Here is a 21,361-nt window from a genome sequence, read left to right on the forward strand (position 1 = left end):
TTGGACTCAGGGTAGTCAGTGTTAGCAGTCTTGGCAATTTACATTGAAATCTTAAATAAGAAAGAGCACCAAAACCAATTCATAACCCTTCATATAGACAGGGTGAAAAGTAGTCAGTTTACCAAATGAATTCTAGTTTTGGTGTATAATACTTGTATCATAAGTTGACCCTTATGAGAGATTTAAGACAAGACACTGCAGGTATATAGGGTAAAGAAATTAACTAATAGTTATGACCTTACTTGCCCAGTTGATTGATTACATTGATAATTGCAAGCATTTTTTTGTATTACAAGTTTTCTGAAATGTTAGGTGTAAGTATGCAAATGAGCCACTATTTAATGAAATATCCACTAATTTGCATACTTTTTGAAGTCAGTTTCAAAATTCTTGTTTAATTTGTTAGACATATAAGAGTCAAATGTTTTTACAGAGGGGTTTTGGGGATCTCATATTGTCACTCTCATAATTCAGGAAAAAACAGAACAGACAGAAAATTATTTATGAACAAATCCCTCTGTAAAAATATAGACAGGAAAAAAAAAGTGCTACTGAAGTGGAGATTTATGGCTCAGTGTAGAAGAAAAAAACTCATTTTGAGAAAACTCAAAATATGTATTGTAATTGAAATCTATTAACACAAATGTGACCCTGGACCACAAAACCAGTCTTAAAGTCCCCCTGAAATCAAAATTAAAGTTTTTTGGCTTTTAGTATGAATATATTAGCCTTAAGGTTATCTATAAGCTAGTGTGCTGCAAAACAAAGACAAAATTCGCGTTTACAAGATATGGGCATTCAAAACTTACAGTCTCGTCACTTCCGCCAATATGAATCAAGGATTTGGATGATATCACCGTGCACTTCAGTTTCTCATCAAACGTTCTGTCCAATCAAATGCTCTCTAGAGTCCGTAATGTCCCGCCCCCTACAGAGAGACGCATTTACCCGGAGCAGATCATATGCGCTCATATGTGCGGTCGGCATGTATTAAACTACACAGCCTCAGCATGATTATGATCACTATTTCGTTTTAGCAAGAGTTTCATATTGAATCTGTGGGGTAATTTATTAGTCTGTGGCTGTCATAAGCTTACAAATGCGGCTTTACCGAGCTCAACGGCTCTGGCCCGAGCAGATATTTGGAACGCTATTGGCTAGGGCTGTGCAATATGGACAAAATAATCATATTGCGATTTTTTGAACGAATATTGCGATTGCGATTTTATTTGCGAATTTTTTTTTTTTTTTGCTTTTTCAAACAAGCTACATACATACATTCTAAATGTATTCAGTGCACAAGTAGTGCATAACAAAATATTTCACCATGAAATAACATAGTATTAAGTTTAATAAACAAAACTGTAGTAAAATTGTCTTTAAAACAGACAACATAAAATAAATAAGCCATTTTACTTTTTTCCCAGTACTTTAGCCTACTTTGTGCAATAACGAATACATTCATTTCAGTGGAAAAATAAGTCCAAAACTCTCTTTTTTAACATTTTGAGGGTTCTAAAATCTTTTTTTTTTCTTATGTGTTTTAATTTTTCTGATAATGAAAAAGCATAAACATTTATTTATTTTTAATCAAATGATAAATAAACCCTTTTAATTTTTGTCAAACAAAAATAAATTTACTGTTAAAATCAATGTGTGGAAGAAAAATTATATTCAGTTTAAAACATTTAAATAATAATTAAGTGGTTAATCTTGTTGTAATATTTTTTTATCATATATATTGTTTTATGTAAATTATTTAAATAGGAATATATAAACACCTACATTATACTGTACAAAAGTAATACAGGACTAATACTGTTCTGTTACATGTTAAACCATACTTTTATTTTGACAGGTTGCCGTGAAGTTTCTGTGTGTATATGATGCTAGTTTTCTCAAATGAAACGGTAAAAGTGAAACTCAAAGCAGCTATTTGGCGAATGAGTTTATTTGTGAGATGCAAATGCCAAAAATTAGCGGGAGCGTCACGTGTGCTTCAGTATGAATGTAGTAAAAAAATAAAACGCGTCTCCACCATTCATTCATAAAGAAGCAAACGGAACATGCAAGATTCATATTAAAACGGTCTTTTTGCATTTCAGTTTTCACAGACACTAGTCCATATCGCGATTTGAATTAAGTGACAGACCAACTTTTGATTTATTAATATAAAAATCGACGAATTACGTAGCATTCCGCGCTATAGTAAATTCGGTTTTTATGAATGGAGTCCGCGATCCAGTCCGTGTTTTCGCGGTGGAGACATTGTAATCACGCGACCATGAAGAGACAGAAATGACATGCCTTAGTGTAAATAAGATAAATAACATAAGGCAATTTAGTATGTTTAATAAAATAACTATGTATAGACCTGTTCTATAGGAAAGATAACCTTAAATGACTTCTATTGTGATGTGGCAACAAATCGAAAATAAAATGAACTTGACGTTCAAGGGGCGGGGGTGCCGTTGGGGGGATAGATAAAATCGCAACCTTGTGCGGTTTAGAAATCGCATGTGCTTAAATCGCGATTTTTTTGCGATTGCGATTAATTGCACAGCCCTACTATTGGCTATTCAAAATTAGTGGGCGGGGCTGGGCGATATGTTTTTGTTTCAGTTAAAAGTACGTCACCACATAGAATAACGCTGCGTGTTTCAAGGCACTTCAGTGGACCTTTAAGTCGCTGGGGTATATTTGTAGCAATAGCCAAAAATACATTGTATGGGTCAAAATTATAGATTTTTATAATTTATGTCAAAAATCATTAGGAAATTAAGTTAAGATCATGTCACATTAAGATTTTATGTAAAATTCCTACTGTAAACCTATCAAAATGTAATTTTTGATTAGTAATATGCATTATTAAGAACTTAATTTGGAGAACTTTAAAGATGATTTTCTCAGTATTTTGGATTTTTTGCACCCTTAGATTCCAGATTTTCAAATAGATGTATCTCGACCAAATATTGTCCTATCCTAACAAACCATACATCAATAGAAAGCTTATTTATTGAGCTTATTTATTTTTGTATATATCTCAGTTTTGTAAAATTTAACCTTATGACTGGTTTTGTGGTCCAGGGTCACAAATAGATAAAGTGCTTTAAAAGAAACACTTAACAGTGTCTTTTGGGTGTTTTATTTCCACTAGTCTGAAAAAACACTATGAAACACCAAAAAGCCCAAAATCTCAAACTCAACAGGTGCATGACAAAACAGTGTTTTTGCCTGCAGTGTCTCCCCTTAATAAAACAAAACTGTAAGTCATGATCATTTATGCATTAACTCAGGTTTTGGGTGAAATTAAATGTTTTTTTGGGTTGATTGTTCTGTCTACAGATATTCCAGAGGAGTCATGTCTCCAGAACGGCATGTGCGGACCAGACTTTACTTCACCAGTGAGAGTCACGTACACTCACTGCTGTCAATCTTGCGTTATGGAGCCCTTTGTGATGTATGCCCTTATTAGTATCATCTTGTAAAGCTTTTTTGAAGTGCATTGAAATATCCTGGCTGTAAAAAACTGGATTCTACTTGAAGGAATTTGTTCAACTGTATCCGCAGGAGGCCAGGGATGAGCAGTGGAAGAGAGCGATGGACTACCTCAAAATAGTCAGCGAGCTAAACTACATGACTCAGATAGTCATCATGCTCTATGAAGACCCAAACAAGGTACCAATGCTTTTAAATAACACAAGTTAGAGGTAATCACAGCTTTTGTCTTAATATCCAAGAAATGTATGAAGTGATTTTTCTGCCATAATTTTGCACATGCAAGCCATATTTTGAACACACAAAACATAACTTGCCTTATAAAATGATTGTGCTTGTGTTGTGATTTTAGAAAGTATTTCTAAGGAATTTTAGGTACCTTCTTCAATAAACTCTTTTCCCTAAATATGTGACCCTGGACCACATAAGTAGCACAGGTATGTTTGTAAATTATCGATTTTTCTTTTATGCCAAAAATCATTAGGATATTCAGTAAAGATCATGTTCCATGAAGATATTTTAAAAAATGTACTCCTGTAAATATATCAAAACTTAATCTTTCATTAGTAGTAATATGCATTGCTAAGAACTTCATTTGGACAACTTTAAAGATGATTTTCTCAATATTTTGATTGTATTGCGCCCTCAGATTCCAGATTTTCAAATAGTAATACAAATAGTTGTATATTGTCCTATCCTAACAAACCATACATCAATGGAAAACTTGTTTATTCAGCTTTCATATGTATAAATTCAATTCAGATTTTAAAAAATTGACGCTTATGACTGGTTTTGTGGTCCAGGGTCACATATAATTGTGAAAAAAGACAATTAACTTCGTATGTGATCCAGTATATATTAAGGTATGTATGAGGACAGACATGTAATGCGTGTTAATGAGGGCTTTGAATGTGTAGGATCCTTCATCAGAGGATCGTTTCCATGTGGAGCTTCATTTCAGTCCAGGAGCTAAAGGCTGTGAAGAAGATAAAAACCTGCCGTCTGGATTTGGATATAGACCAGCATCCAGAGAGGTTAGCAATCATTAATGGCTATTGTTTTGTTTTGTTTTTAATTCGTAATTGATTCTGCACATTTTATTTCCTCTTCCTGAGATTCCATCACAGTTAGGAGTTGCTGTTTGTAGTATGTTCTTTTGAATGTTTTCATTTGCAGTATTTCTAAATCTAAGTTTTCTAAATCTTCACTTAAATGTTGAATGTGTTTCAGAATGAGGGCTCCAAGAAGAAATCCCATAATGACAGTGATGAGGAGGCCGGTGGTGCTAAACGTGATGAGCCGGATCGAGCTCTTATGATGTTCCGGCCCATGGTGTCAGATCCCATCTACATCCACAGGAAGTCCCCTCTTCCCCGCTCCAAAAAGATTGGCTCTGTGGAAGTAAGTTATTACACAGTATGTTGTTATAAAAAAGGGTCTCTAAACTATTTTGTTAATGTAATCAAATGAAGTCATTCACTGTTGACAGTCATGGAATCCAGGCTTATTTACACAGACTTCCCATTTTTACAGCAAATTTAAATGAAACAATTTATCGCTATGTAGTGTGACCTTTTTGCGCTCATTATAGGGAGCACATTATACATTTTATTTGAATGCATGAATGAACTCATAGCTTCATTAGAGCGATGCTGCATAGACTTAGTTACCTAGTATGATAGACTATTTTAAATAATACTAATTTAAATATTACTTAAATAATTCACTAACACTTTACAGTAACATTTCAGTTGTTAACATTGGTTAATGCATTAGCTAACAATGAGCCACACTGCATGTAAAAAGTGGCAACCTGCAATTGTATTGTTGAAAGAGCTATTTCACATAAAGCCAGTTTTTTAGGTTACCATTTTTTTCAGTGCATATATATTTTTGCAGTATTTAGTTAAAAATACAGGTGTACATTGTTTTTTAATGTTAGTTAATAGTGCGTGTAACAGTAACAGATACAACTTTTGATGTTAGAAATATATTAGCTGAAATTGAAATTAAGATTATTTCTATAAAAGTTTAGTTAATTGTTAGTTCATATTAACTCTGTTAAAGCTGCAGTCTGTAACTTTTTTGTGTTCAGAATGTACACAATTTATATAATAAGTGAGTACATTTTGACACTGTTTTTGGCTTATCCTGAATCACTTCGGTACACCTGTAATAAGTTTTTATATTCTGACTATTGTAGACTAGTTGAAAAGCGCTGTGGAGTAGCCCAGTATCTGCATGACTCATCATAGACAAACAGAGAGAAGTAGCTCCGGCTAAAATGTTCTTCCACAAGACGCATACAGTTCTGTTAATTAACTGCTAGAGCACCAAAAGTTACGAACTGCAGCTTTAACAAATAAACGAACTTAAATTCATATGCTCAAATTTGTTCTCAAAACTGATTTCAAGCATTTAAGCATAAGCTTTTAGATTTAAAGGTATTTAAAATGACAAACTAATTCAGTGTTTCAACTTTTCCCTGGTAGTGAATGTGCTGTGCATAGCTAGAATCTCATTTATTTATTTATTTTTTTTAAACATACTTTTCCATTGCTGTGACATTTACATTATGCATCGCTGTAAAAAAAGTGCTCACAATTTTCATCACTTTCAACAGTCTCTCTTAGCCTGAATATGCTTTTACATGGCCAAAGCCTTCTTTTCACTTTCAGTTTCTTTCCATTTTTTTTCCATATTTTATTTTCTATAGTATGTTCATCTATGTAATTTTATCTACAGTATCTACTCAAAATGGGAGGAAAATAGCACATTGTTTGGGTATTAGAATTTTATTGGGTATAGAATTACATATTGCAAAATATAACAGTGATGATTTTGTCCTCAAACTTTACTAACAGAGTTGTTCAGAGCTCAGAGTTGCACTGTGCATTTCAAAAGAATGCTAAATGTTTTTTTTTTTTTTTTTAGGTTTATTAGCCAAAAAAAAAACCCATCAACTGTATGTTACTTCTACATTTTTCCTTCAATGCCCATTTATAATTGTTATTACATTAAATAACCAAATAATCAGAGCCATCTGTAATAATGAGAAAATGATTTATAACAGTCATTAAATCATGGTCTATCTGAATACTCTATTCTGATTGGCTGGAACAGTGTAGTCCCAGTTTAATCACCGTTCTAAATCAATGCCTTCCGTGAAGCACACGCATAGAGACAGTCACTCGCACACACAGAAACATTCAGGAGCGACGTTAAAAGCTCAGCAGCAAAGTGGTAACTGCGGATTCTTCTTTCAAAATCATTCAAATTAGGGATGCACCGAATGTTCGGCAGCCAAAATTATTTTAATTTTGAATAATCGAAAAGGATGAATAAATTATCCCGATCAATGACGAGACACGATCTAAAAGAGGCGTGCACTAATGCAGCAAACATGTGGTCAGTGTGGAAGCATTTAAAACTGTCTGAGAAAGATGCAAAAATCATTACAAGCACCGACAGCGAGAGACTGTTTAGAACCGTATCGCATGTCTTCCAGGAGAAGAGAAAGGGCTGGTTGTTGCTGGTTACTGTATGATGACTGAAATCACCAAATGGCCTTAAACCATTAGTGAATAAACTACAGAGCGTTATGTTGTCTAATACACGCACCAATTGTATTTATTCTGACAGCGCTGCACCAAGTCCAAAGCGTGATGAGAATCATTCATAAATCTGCTGCTGTCAGCAAAAAGTAGTACTGAGGTCTTCTTGCGGGTTTCTGCCAAAGTAAAAGTCAACATTCATAAATGTTAGCATTGTAATTTTACTGTTGTTCTGTAAAATAAAATAAAAAAGCAATAAAAATACAATCATGACAGCTCTAACAATACATTTATTATAGCATTCTCCTTTGCTCAGCAAGGCCGCATTTATTTGTACATTAAAAACACATGCCTGATTCAAGAAGGGAGTCTTAAAAATGGCCAAAGAATATTATTTTACTAACTTATTAATTTTAAGTTAAATTGTGCTTTGTTGGTAGTCTTTAATGTCTACTAGAATGTTAAAAATGTTCAGTGTTAAATATTTTTAAATTGTTGTTTTGTAATTGATTTTTTTTTTTTTTTTTGAAAAGCAAGACAAAACTGTACAAAGCACATTTAGGATATTTCATTTATGCAATAGTGAACAATTTGGGGGGGGGGGGGGGAATTGTGTTTGGTAATCGGCTTTCGGTGCATCCCAAATTCAACTAAACGTCATTCTCCTGCTCTGCTCCGCATTGCTTCAGGTGGTTGTTCAACTCCATGTCATGTATTAGTCATTTCATGCACACCTAGCCATGGATTATCCATTTATTTAATAAGATATAAAGAAAAGTACAATTTTGAACCGATCAAACAATGCTGTGTATTTGTTGGTCATAGTTATGTAATCTATCATTCTGTTTAATGCCGTAGATGTAGATTTTTTTTCTTCTTGGAAACCATATATTTCTAAAAATGATTTTCAATTAAAGGAATAATTTATCCAAAATTGAAAAATATTCTCATGCTATGAGTTGATGGGTTTGTTGTACAGTGTGACATGAAAATGAAAACATCCTGCTATATTAACATCACACAGTGTTGTTTCAAGCATTTAGTTTTTGTTTAAATGATCTAGCAGCCTTGTTGCATGCACATAATACCTTGGGAATATCATATTTCGAAATGTGTGTTATTTTGAAAACTGGCACCGTCTCTTATTTGTTTTCTTTTTTAGTCCCCATTGCAGAAAGACTTTTTCAAGACGCCTGCTGGCAAAGTATGAGCACACTTATCTGTGTTTGTCTTCTGTTGAGCGAAAGGCCTTGGTAGTGAATGTTGGTGGACACGTATCCGGACTGTTGTTAACGTTGCATGACTGTGCTGTTTCTGCCCCCTGTCTCACTTCCAGGAAGAGAGCCCCCTGAGTGTGTCTAGCCCTGACTCTATAGGTACCTGGATTCATTACACCTGTGGTGTTGGTACTGGGCGTCGAAGACGCAGATCAGGGGACCAAATAACTTCCTCCCCAGTCTCCCCCAAATCACTGGCTTTCACATCCAGTATTTTTGGCTCATGGCAACAGGTTTTTACCAATTTAATTCATTCTTCACACCAACCACTAACGTATTGTTCATTCACACTCAAGATCTTGGCGGCGGTCAGCAAGGACACCTAATAAGCAGATGAATTAAAAGAGAGCTGTTACCTTGTTCGTCATGTGTTTGGTTCACTGGTTTGGCTTCTGAAATATCAGCATTTCACTAGTTGCAATGTTTTTGAAGAAGATGATATATGTATTTTCCTCTTGTGTTTTAGTTCCAAACATATGAAAACTAACTTCTTTAAATATATCCATTAATTGTGTTTACTGCTAAATTTTGGCAGTTCCTTATTTAGACACAAAATTTCATTAATGTCACAACACTGAACACCCAGTCTTTGTTTTTACAGACCAATGTTTTTCAGTTTTGCTTTAAAGTCACCATGAAATCAAAATTTGCCTTATGTATTATTCAGTGAATCTTATTCAAATATTGTTATAAGCACCTCAATCTTTGTATTGGTGCTCTTGCCAGTAGTTTATTGTTAATAAATAGTTTATTACAATTAGTATTAGTGTATCCTGATGGATGAACTCAAGTTTTCTCACACACTTTTTTTTCTCATTGAATGTCCTCAGAAATACATAATTTTAAGGAGAGACGCTGCACTTTGGGCTTATATAGTGTTTTTTCAGAAAAAAGAAGACATCCAAAAACACTTTAAGTGTTTCTTTTATAGCATTATCTATTTGTGTCAATAGATTTCAGTTACAATGCATATTTTAAAAGGCCGTTTTCTCAAAATGATTTTTTTCTCCAACACCGAGCCATAAATCTCCACTTCAGTAGCACTTACACACACCAAACTTTACATTTTTATTCCTGTCTATATCCTGAAGGTTTTTACAGAGGGATTTGTTCATATACAATTTGCTTGATTTTATACATTTTTATACACTCATGACAAAATGAGATCCCCTCTGTAAAAACTTTTGACTCTAATGTGTTAAACAAGAATTTTGAAACTGACTTAATCCAGAGTTTAGATGTTTGCACCAGAAATGTATGCAAATGAGTGCATATTTAATTAATTCTCATTTGCATTTTAGAGAACTAATTATCAATGATCAAAGTAAGTAAGGTGATAACTATTACTTTTTTTTATTTACCTTATTCACTTGCAGTGTCTCACCCGAAGCAAGTAAAATGTGCAAATGCCATTTCAAGTTGACTTTAAATTTCGTTTACATTTGTTTTGTATACTAATGTAATTATTATTTACGAGACTGACTCTAACCTGAATCTAACCTGAATTTCATATCATGTAGAATAAAAAAAATAGATTTGTATCCATTTCAATTACTTTTGGTCTTTGCTGCTCCTTCAGGCCATAAACTAATTATATCATGATAACTTTTCAGTATTTATTGCTCTCTCTTCACCAATCTACCCTCTTTATCCATGTTTATCCTGGTAACTCTCAACTCTTTTCATTCATCTGCTGTGCCATTAGCTGTCCTTTGCATCCTGCTCCATGACAAAAACTTAATTTGACCTCTGGGCTGCTGCGGGAATTGTCTCATTGATGTCATGTGTGTGTATAGGGTGGATTTTGCTTGTCACTCATCTCTTCCAGGACAGAAGTTTGTCTCTGATTTGGCATCTTTTAATATCCATTGGTCCCTGTCCTCAGCCAGATCTTCATTTCTCGTTTACACAGTTCATTGGGAAGCTCTTAGCAAGAGTATAAATCAAAAACATTGTTTATGGTGGTTAACCATTTAGTGAGCATCACTATTTTTTTATGTTTTATAATAATTATAACCCACATGTTATAATTATGCTTGTGTCTTTGTTTTGCAAGATGTTATTGCTTGGTCAGGTTGTTCCATGTCAGTTTTCCTGTCATTATAACAAAGTGGGAACCTCGGTCTAGCAATTATGGGATGATTTTAGACTCAAAATGATTAATAGATTCACACACAATTATTATGTACTCCATACATTTTATGCATGTATCTCACTAAACACAAATGGTTTAGGGGTAGGTAAGGATGGCTTTGTTGCCCATAAGTAAATAAAATATGCTTTAGCTATTTTTTTCCTAGACATTCATTGTCATTCCTTTAGCTAGCAAGCTTTATGCGTCCGCTTAAAAGGCTCGTTGGTTTACATTTACATTTAGCAGACGCTTTTATCCAAAGCAACTTACACAATGAGGACAATGGAAGCAATCAAAATCAACAAAGTGCTATTACAAGTCTCAGGTAGTCTAACACATTACACATAACAAGGTTTTTTTGTTATAAATTATATAATAAATAGAAAGAAAGAGCTTAATATAGTATAATTAATTTAATATAAACCTGCCGTTGAATTAAAGGTACCGTCACGAAGTTCTTGTTTAGCAAAATTAAAAGGCTATAAGCTAGAGTTAAGTTAGAACAAGTTCAATAAAACTTTTGTATTATATTTCTACGGACAGAGGAGATAGCCAAACCAAAAAGAAACAAAGGAAACACAATGTAATATTCATAAAACCGTACGCAATGTAATGCGCACATGTGACTGGGGCTATAGTTATTTGTATAGTTACAAATTATGATACTTTAATACATACTATAACTTTTGTATTCACAAATATGTCTCAGTTTGAACAAAATGCTGCATATTAATGTAATTCCGCAGACACCAGTTGGAAAGCATTTGTTTCAATGTAGTGATGCTAAATTATGTTTTTTTTTTTTTTTTTCCAAATCTTGTACACTTTAATGAATTGCACTGGGCCTTGTTCGTGTGCGAAATGCTGTAAAATACGAAAATTTAGTCTCAAAATCCAAATAAACTGAACAAGATTGACTCAGACAAGACTTCAATAAATGCACACGTCACCTGGTCCACAAATGCATGGAATCCTTTTTGCATGAGCAATGAGCAATTTATGATGTATTAATGCAGAACAAAACATTTTTATTCACACGATCATTTAATCCCGAATTACACTGGCTCAAATTGAAAGGCATTTGTTTGTGGTTAGTGAGATACATGCATAAAATGTATGCAGTACATGGATAATTGTGCGCGAATCTATTATTAATTTTGAGTCTAAAATCATCCCATAAGCAATTAACACAGAACATGTTAAACATGGTGGCACGGATTAAACCAAGTTTTCAACTAAATATAGTGGCCACAAAAGGACTTCTAGATGCTTTATTCACACTTAAAAATGTGTTTATGTTATATGTTATATATAGACAGTCATATCACTTTAAGTTGACACTGAGAGTAGCTGTAGATGTAGTTCATCACTTTAACTGTAGATATGTTTCAAAAGCTTTGGACAACCAGAAAAAATTACACACTGGGCTTGTAAACAAAATCTTTCAGGTAGATTGAAATTGCTTTGATATATGATTTTTTGTGTGTGCCCTAGGTGTATTTTTGTTGCCACTGTCATTTAGTTAAGAAAAAAAGTCTTAAAAATAAAGGTGCCATAGAAGAACCATTTTTGGTTCCACAAAGAACCATTCAGTCAAAGGTTCTTTAAAGAACCATCTCTTTCTTACCTTTTTATAATCTGAAGAACCTTCGTTCGCCACAAAGAACCTTTTGTGAAACAGAAAAGTTCTTCAGATGTTAAAGGTTCTTTATAGAACCGTTTAAACAAAAAAGGTTCCTTTATGGCATCGTGAAGCGCCTTTATTTTTAAGAGTTTAGGTTGAATCTGTCAGTGTTCATGGGAAACCGTGATTAATCTAGGCCTCGGGTAAAGCCTGTTCAGACCTCTGTGCTGTTTGTCCGATAACCTTCTTCTTGTGCCAAGGATAACCTCTTTTTCCCCCCTAAAGTATATTCCATAATTTTGAAGTTTGGTTTGGTTTTGCATGAAACAACAGAGAAAAATAACCGGGCTGTTCCCTGCTCTGTTGGGTTTCACACGAATGCCAATGCATACCAAATATGATTTGTTTGATTATACTCTATAAACTGTTGCCATGTTTGTCCTCATACCCTTCTGCATTCCTGATCTCATTTCCTGTTTCTGATATGGAATGGAGTCTGTGTGGCAATGCTCAACGCATGGTCCATTTCTGTTTTCCTCATGCTGGGTTTTGTTTTCTTTGGTGTACAGACTTGTGAACTCACATATTTACAGTGCCGCTTATTAACATCTGTCCATCTGGAGTAGACCTACCTAAAGGTTAAGGTTTGTTAAGTAGTTATCGTCTTCTGTTTGTGGTCTTTCAGGTTCTGTCAGAGAACAACAGCCACAGCAGACCCAGCAGACTACATGTGGATCACAAGCTCACCACTGGAATAGGTAAGACGAACACTCACACTTGTAATCTGTGTTGATCAGCCGAACAGATATAGTATATAAGGAGGATCTCTGACATATTGTCCTGGTTGTACATGTCCAAGTAATGTTTTGCCGTTCCATTTCTAATCTCTGTTGTGTGTGATGTTGGTGTGGCTGCTCTCTCTTGATTCTTTCAAACTTAATGATCAATTAATATTGGGTCTGAATTAGAACTGAATGTGTAATACTATCAGTGAGCTTTACTCTGAAACACACTGTTCAAAGATTTTTGCCACACAGCTGACTAATACAGTGCTGACTCTCATATATGCTTGTAATGTCCTTTGTGTGTTTGTAGGCCAAATATACACAAACGCTCACGGATTGAAGCATACTTTTGCCTTACTCTGTATTTATGCATATTTGTAGAAGGACATTTGTCATACTGCAGGACAGTTTAAAAGTAGACAAACGCTGTTTGAAATGGTAAATAGTTTATATATTCGTATTAGGGCTTTCAGTTAAATGCATTAACTTAATTAGTTATGAAAAAATAACGCTATTAAATATTGACTGTTGACCAGAGGTGTAACTGTACTCAAGTGAAAGAACAGATTTTTTATCCAGTGGTGTACCTGAAAGTACCTGACAGCCATACTACAGTAAAAGTGCAGATATCTTACCAGAAAATGACTTTGGAAGAAGTTGAAGTCACCATTTAGAATATTCCTTGAGTAAAAGTCTTAAAGTATGTGATATTTATTGTACTTAAGTACAAAAAGTATTTTTTTTTTTATCTTAAATGTATTCAAGTATTGAAATTAAAAGGAGAGGTAAATGCAATTTTAGCAATTGCGAGTTTATATCATCCATTTCTGAGAAAAAAACGTCAGAATTATCAGTTTATATTGCAATTCTGACTTTATTTCTCACAATTGCGACTTAATATCATCCATTTTGGAGAAAAAAAAGTCAGAATCGCGCGATACAAACTTGCAATTGCGAGAAAAACAGAATTGCGAGATAACTTGCATTTGTGAGGGAAATAATTTCTCACAGTTGCGAGTTTATATAATCCATTTCTGAGAAAAAACATCCGAATTATCAGTTTATATTGCAATTCTAACTTTATTTCTCACGATTGCCAGTTTATAAACCAATTCAGAGAAAAAAAAGTCAGAATTGCGAGATACAAACTTGCATTTGTGAGGAAAAAAGTCAGATTTGTGAGATACAAGCTCGCAATTGCGAGAAAACAGAATTGCGAGATACGAACTTGCATTTGTGAGGAAACATTTTTCTCACAATTGCGAGTTTAAATCATCAATTTCAGAGAAAAAAAGTATACATTTTAATTAGGAAATGTAGTGGAGTAAAAGTAAAAGTAGGCTGAAATATAAAAACTATTATTACTTTGTTACATTACACCACTGCAAGTATCTGGCCAAAAACACACTCAAGTAAAATTAAAAATTACAACTTTAAATTGTACTCAAGTACACTCTTAAAAATAAAGGTGCTTTTAAAAGGTTCTTCACAGCGATGCAATTGAAGAACCGTTTTTTGGTTCCACAAAGAACCGTTCAGACAAAGGTTCTTTAAAGAACCATCTCTTTCTTACATTTTTAAAATCCGAAGTACCTTCTTTTGCCACAAAGAACCTTTTGTGAAACAGAAAGGTTCTTCAGATGTTAAAGGCATTGTAAAGCATTTTTATTTTTAAGAGTGTATTAAAGTACTTATATTCTGACAAACGTACATGGCACAGGTCAAACATGTATATCTAGTGCAACAACAACAATTAAATTGAAGCACAGCAGAACGCCAGGGAAAAAAAAAAACATGGAAAGGGATTAAAAGTAAACTCCATATAGCGATATCTCACGAGCAAGAGAGAGATAAACAAATGCTTATTTTGCCCCGAATATCACAAGTTAAAATGAGATTTTATACAACAGTTCAGTAAATAAGAAGCTGATATTTTGTAGTGTTAAATCAAATCAAATATTTCTTTCTAAAGCTACAATTTGTAATGTCTACTTGATACTTTCTCATTTAACACAACAATAGCTTTAAATAATCTTTTGTGGTTATTTTCAGTCATATTTATTTTTTAATGAATTGGGATTAATTAATCGACACATCATGCAACAATTTTAATCGACTGACAGCCCTAAATTCATATACTTTTAAAACTTAAATTTCGATATTGTTTGGGGGGTAAAAGTACAGCATGGACATGTTACCAAGAAAGGAAGAGCGTGTGTGATTTAGTATGCACTTTGTGATGTTATATATCAAAGGATTTTTTTGGTATTTTACTATTCACAACATAAGTGACACTGCAAAGGGTAAATATTTGCATAAATACTATAAACACTTCCACCTGAGAAGTTATTTTTGTCAGCTGGTCATTCACAGCAATACAGATTGATTGATTCAATACAGCCTGATTGTACCAATCATTAAAATGTAACTGATCTGTCGCTTCTGAAATGGAATGATGCACAGTGTAATCATGATAATATTTTTTCTACAGTGATTATTAGTTACAGCAGTTGTAGTAAATATGACTTTAGGTGGGTATAGTGTGTTACACACTTTCACTAAAGCCCTATGTCTTATTGGTCGCTGAGTGTTTTTAATTGATACTGTAAAAGTGAGGACCTCTGAAGATCAGACCTTACTGGGTTGCAATGACAAAAGACATTACTGTCATTATGGGATGCTTTCAGTGAGGCTGCACTACTCATTCTGTGGCAAGAATCTTCTAGAAATGCATGCTGCATGCATTGCGAGGTGTGTCTCTTGGAACACCCGATTGCTGTATGTATCTTCTCTAACTCCCATCAGGGTCTCATTGTGCTGGCTTGTTTAGCACCATGGTGCTGGGCGGCTCCTCCAGTGCACCTAACCTACAAGATTACGCTCACGCACACCGTAAAAAGCTGACCTCTTCTGGCTTCTTAGATGGTATGTGCAAACACGCACACACACCTTCTAATGGTGAATCCCCGTCCCTGTTTTTAAGGAATCCTGGAGTCTTCTCTGTGTTTTCAGTGCGAGGCTAGCGGAGCTCGGGTCGCTCTCTACTGGTTGCATTGAAATAAGTCGTCTTTTTGTTGTTTTGCCCGTCTGCCCTGAGAGATGCTGCAAAAACTACATTACAATGATCTCAAGATCTTTTTGGGATCCTGCAACTTAAAGGAGTAGTTCACTTTCAGAACAAAAATTTACAGAAAATTGTACTCACCCCCTTGTCATCAGTCGTAAAGAAATTCTGTTTTTTGAGGAAAACATTTCAGGATTTCTCTCCATATAGTGGACTTCTATGGTGCCCTGAGTTTGAACTTCCAAAATGCAGCTTCAAATGTCTCTAAACGATCACAGCCGAGGAAGAAGGGTCTTATCTAGCAAAACGATGGATTATTTTCTAAAATAAATTACAATTTATATACTTTTTAACCTCAAATGCTCGTTTTGGCTAGCTCTGCAAGACGAGCATTTGAGATTAAAAAGTATATAAGTTGTAAATGTTTTTAGAAAGTAACCAATCGTTTCACTAGATAAGACCCTTCTTTCCTCGGCTGTGATCGTTTAGAGACATTTGAAGCTGCATTTTGGAAGTTCAAACTCAGAGGAAGTCCATTATATGGAGAGAAATCCTGAAATGTTTTCCTCAAAAAACATAATTCCTTTACGACTGAAGAAAGACATGAACATCTTGGATGACAGGGGGGTGAGAACATTATCTGTAAATTCTTGTTCTGACAGTGAAGTACTCCTTTAAATGCCTTTGCAAAATGATCTATATATCTATGATCTATACATAGTTTAAGTTTCATGAAAAATCAGGTATAATAATAAGATAATCAGCTATTTGCAATCCCTTTAAAAAAACATACCGTTGCTTTTGTTAATGTAATTATTTCTGTGTAGTCTGTCACATCTTATGTAATGCAAGCTGTACAGTATGTTCATCTTAAAGGAGTAGTTCACTTCCAGAACAAAAGTTTACAGATAATGTACTCACCCAAGATGTTCATGCCTTTCTTTCTTCAGTCGTAAAGAAATTATGTTTTTTGAGGAAAACATTTCAGGATTTCTCTCCATATAATGGACTTCTATGGTGCCCCTGAGTTTGAACTTCCAAAATGCAGCTTCAAAGAGCTCTAAACGATCCCAGCTGAGGAAGAAGGGTCTAATTTAGCAAAATGATGCTAATTTTCTGAAAAGAATACAAATTTATAAACTTTGAAGCTGCATTTTGGTCGTTCACACTTTTGGGCACCATAGAAGTCCACTATATAGAGAGAATTCCTGCATTTTTTAAATTTCTCATTAACTTATTAACTTTCTCATTTAACACAAAAATAGCCTTAAATAATCTTTTGTGGGTATTTTCAGTCAAATTTCGACTGGCAGCAAATTTATATACTTTGAAACTGCATTTTGGCAGGGCACCATAGAAGTCCACTACATGAAGAGAATTCCTGAAGTGTTTTCCTCAAAAAAAAAAAAACATAATTTCTTTATGACTGAAGAAAGAAAGGCATGAATATCTTGGATGACAATGATGTCTGTACATTTTTGTTCTGGAAGTGAGCTACTCATTTAAGCATCTGTCTCGTCAGAATCTCTGCCTGTTTGTAAAATAATGTTACTTCATACTTTTTTTTAAATTTTTTTACTTTACTTAGTTTTTCCTTAATATACCCAAATACCACTGTAAACACGTATGCTGTACCCTGTTTTCTCCACTGCAAACTGTATGTTTTAGTAGTCAGTCTATAAAACTTCATGTATGGATAGCAATAAAGTAACTGAATAACAAACCTTTAATCTAAGATCATAAAAAAATCTTATTATTAAAAAAAGTATTAACTCTATACAAATGCACAGTGTAGTTATAAAATGTAAATTAAGTGCAACTATTCAAAATTAGAAACGAATGAATGAAATTTCTTATCATATTACTCATTTCGTTCCAACACATTGTTCATTTTCAAAACAAATATTTTGGCAACACATTACAATAAGGTATCATTTGTTAACATTAGTTAATGTATTAAGGTGAGACTCTGCAGGTGAATAGGGTAAAAACATAATTAATAGTTATCACCTTACTTACCAAGTTGATTGATTACATTGATAATTGCAAAAAAATTTGTATCACAAGTTTTCTGAATTGTTAGACTTAAATATGCAAATGAGCCATTATTTAATGAAGTATGCACTAATTTGCATACATTTCTCGTCCAAAAATCTAAACACTGGATGAAGTCAGTTTCAAAAGTCTTGTTTAATTTTTTTTGACATTAGAGTCAAACGTGTTTACAGAGGGGATTTTGGGTATGTCATGTTGTTAGTCCATAATTCAGAAAACAATGTATTTTTGGGGGGGAATAAAATGTTGTATAAAATCAAGCAAATTATCCATGAACAAATCCCTCTGTAAAAACCTTCAGGATATAGACAGGAATAAAAATGTAAAGTTTGGTGTGTGTAAGAGCTACTGAAGTGGAGTTTTTCGGCTCAGTGTAGGAGAAAAAACTCATTTTGAGAAAACGGCCTTTAAAAATATTGTAATTGAAATCTATTGACAATAATAGATAAAGTGCTATAAAAGATACTCTTTTCCACTAGTCTGAAAAAACACTTTATGAAAAAGCAAAAAGCCCAAAATCTCAAATTTGACAGGTGCATGAACAAACAATGAACAAAATGTTTATTACACTATTTATTCATCTTTCTTAATGTTAATTAATAAAAAATACAGGTCGATCATTGTTAGTTCATGTTAGTTCACATTGCATCAACTAATGTCAACAAACCTTTAAATAATGCATTAGTAAATGCTGACGTTAACATGTACTAAGATGAATAAATTCTGTAGAAGTATTGTTCATTCATAGCTCAACTTTATTGTAAAGTGTTACCAATATGTTTTAATGAATCCTGAGAGATTTCTTGACCTACATTGGAAGTCCATGCAAACAAAACATTGAGGATTTAAAATGTTCATTAAAACATGGTTAATGTAATTCAAATGAATGCTTTATATGAACATATTTAATTTAGGCTTAAACTTAGTCACGTGTTAGCAACTAACTTTTCATGTAGTAAATTTCACAGTTTACACTACAGAAATTTGTACATGTGCATACAATGCAGTTTTAATTTTTGATACTCCAAAAATGTTGGCTTAAACTAAAATTCAGAATGATTTTTTTCTTCTTTTTTTAAATTTGTCAAATGCGTATAGTAGTGTTCTGGGTTTACTGTATTTCCCTTCTCCAGTGCCCACACCAGCACCATCTTTGAAAACAGAGATGAAGTAACTATCCTAAGAAACGCCAGAAATTTCCTGGCAAGTCAATACCTTAGCTCTGAATTAGTTGAGTTGGAGTAGGGCAAGAATGGTTTTGAACCAATTTATGTATGGGTATTTTGTTAACATTGAACATTAAACTTACCTGAATGGGGCAGACAGGTCTGCAATGTGCACAATATCTAAATCAGTGAATGAGGCAGACAGTATGTGCAAGCACAAGAATATTGTCCTCATGCACTGCAAAAAAATGCTTTTCTTACTTAGATTTTTTTGTCTTGTTTCCAGCCAAAATATCTAAAAATTCTTGAATCAGGAAGGATTTAAGACAAGTTTCTAGACAAGTAAAAATATGTTTTTCAGTAAAAACAAGTCAAAATTAGGTGAGTTTTTGCTTGAAACAAGCAAAATAATCTGCCAATGGGGTAAGAAAAATAATCTAGTTGTCTGCTTGAAATAAGATTTTTTTTCTTACCCCATTGGCAGATTATTTTGCTTGTTTTAAGCAAAAACTCACCTAATTTTTACTTGTCTAGAAAATACTTCCTGATTCAATAATTTTTAGATATTTTGGCTGGAAACAAGACAAAAAATCAAAGTAAGAAAAGCATTTTTTGCAGTGTGGATGCACCAATATCCAAGAGACTAGTTTCTGTTAATGTTTATGTGTCCAGCCAGAAGTTTTATCTGTCTGAAAAGCCAAAAACATAATTTTAGTCAGTAGTTGCAGTGACTACACTCTTAAAAATAAAGGTGCTTTAAAAGGTTCTTCACAGCGATGCCATAGAAGAACCATTTTGGTTCCACAAAGAACCATTCAGTCAAAGGATCTTCAAAGAACCATCTCTTTCTTACTTTTTTTATAATCTGAAGAACCTTCTTTCACCACAAAGAACCTTTTATGCAACAGAAAGGTTCTTCAGATGTTAAAGATTCTTGGAACCATTTAGACAAAAAAGATTCTTCTATGGCATCGTGAAGCACCTTTATTTTTAAGAGTGTATGAACTGTTCAGAGGGACATTTTTGAGTGCAACTACAATAATGCAGCAAGTGACTTAAAATCATTCTGTCTTTTGTGGATGTTATTTGAGGAGGAAAAAGAACTCAACATACCTTTTATGTCCTGTTTTTTATTTATTTATTTATTATTATAATTTCGTTTGATATTTGGTACCTGGAAATGATTTTGTGAAAATCTTGAGATTCCATGGCTAACTAGTGTTGTGAATCAAGACTGTGTGCATGGAGTAGCAGTGCTGTTGTGGTTTAGAAAAGAAAGCATAGTGAAAAAAACCTTAGAAACCTTAGAAAGCATGATAGAAAAACCTACATGAATGCATAATGGGGAAAAAATAAGCTGTTTTAGATTGTGTTTTTTTTCCTACAAAGTGATGGCATCCATCAGTGTAACTAAAACATTTAAGAATCTGATTATACACTACACTAAAAAAAAAAATTTAGTGATAATCTTAATTTGTTAATTTTCTATATACAATACCAAAAATACAATTTGCTATAATTACTTGTAGCAAATGTGTATTTAAGTGAGATTTTAATTTACTAGCAACTTTAGCAAGTTATATATCTGGCTCATATTCACAAAACATTTTATCTTACCATTAAGAGTTCTCCGAAATAGCAGTGAAAGTTTTTAGCTAAGAGTTTCCTCTTAAAACCTATTTACAAAGCTGCTGAGACAAACTTTTACTAATAAAATAGAGAGAGGTCTTAAGTTAAGAGTAGGGGCGGGGTTGACCTCATTGCTATGAATGATGTCAGCATGCTTATTAACTATGCGCACAGTGATTGGCTGAAGGGGGAGGAGTCTCTTTCAGAGATTTATTACATAGAAATATTGTAGAGTACAATATTATGTAGCCACATTCAAATAAAGATTTTAAAATACAGGTTTAGTGTCACTAAATAAACAAGTAGCTGTTTAGCTAATTGTCAGTCTTTTACATGTGTGCTTTTTGTAAACAGTTAGCTGATATGCACATAAATGGCCTTTTTATTAACAGAATCGAATAATCATGCTGATAGAAAGACATGCAAATGTAAAAGAAAACCAAACTGGATGCAAACAAGGATATAATCAAAGAAAATTCTGGGATAACCTCAATAAACTAAAAAGTAGCGTGGGAAAACGTGCAAATAAATGTTTGTAAAACCTAAGTTCTGAGGCAGATTGCCGGCAACAGCCG

General features: G+C 33.6%; 1 protein-coding gene across 11 annotated transcripts in view; it reads left to right on the forward strand.

The window, feature by feature from the left end:
* ppip5k2 (diphosphoinositol pentakisphosphate kinase 2) overlaps window positions 1–21,361 on the forward strand; it is a 73,407-nt gene that overhangs the window by 41,274 nt on the left and 10,772 nt on the right. For 3 of the 11 annotated variants that reach the window (XM_073830195.1, XM_073830196.1, XM_073830197.1), the window contains exons 22-28: window positions 3,346–3,460; window positions 3,571–3,678; window positions 4,416–4,532; window positions 4,729–4,899; window positions 8,389–8,562; window positions 12,773–12,845; window positions 15,678–15,797. In XM_073830195.1, the coding sequence (XP_073686296.1) occupies window positions 3,346–3,460; window positions 3,571–3,678; window positions 4,416–4,532; window positions 4,729–4,899; window positions 8,389–8,562; window positions 12,773–12,845; window positions 15,678–15,797 (878 nt within the window). Of the gene's footprint in view, window positions 1–3,345; window positions 3,461–3,570; window positions 3,679–4,415; window positions 4,533–4,728; window positions 4,900–8,214; window positions 8,257–8,388; window positions 8,563–12,772; window positions 12,846–15,677; window positions 15,798–21,361 lie in introns of all 11 variants that reach the window. The other 8 variants (XM_073830198.1, XM_073830200.1, XM_073830202.1 and 5 more) reach the window with 5 other exon arrangements.

This window comes from Garra rufa, chromosome 23 (genome assembly GCF_049309525.1).
Source record: "Garra rufa chromosome 23, GarRuf1.0, whole genome shotgun sequence".
Classification (NCBI taxonomy): Eukaryota; Metazoa; Chordata; class Actinopteri; order Cypriniformes; family Cyprinidae; genus Garra; species Garra rufa.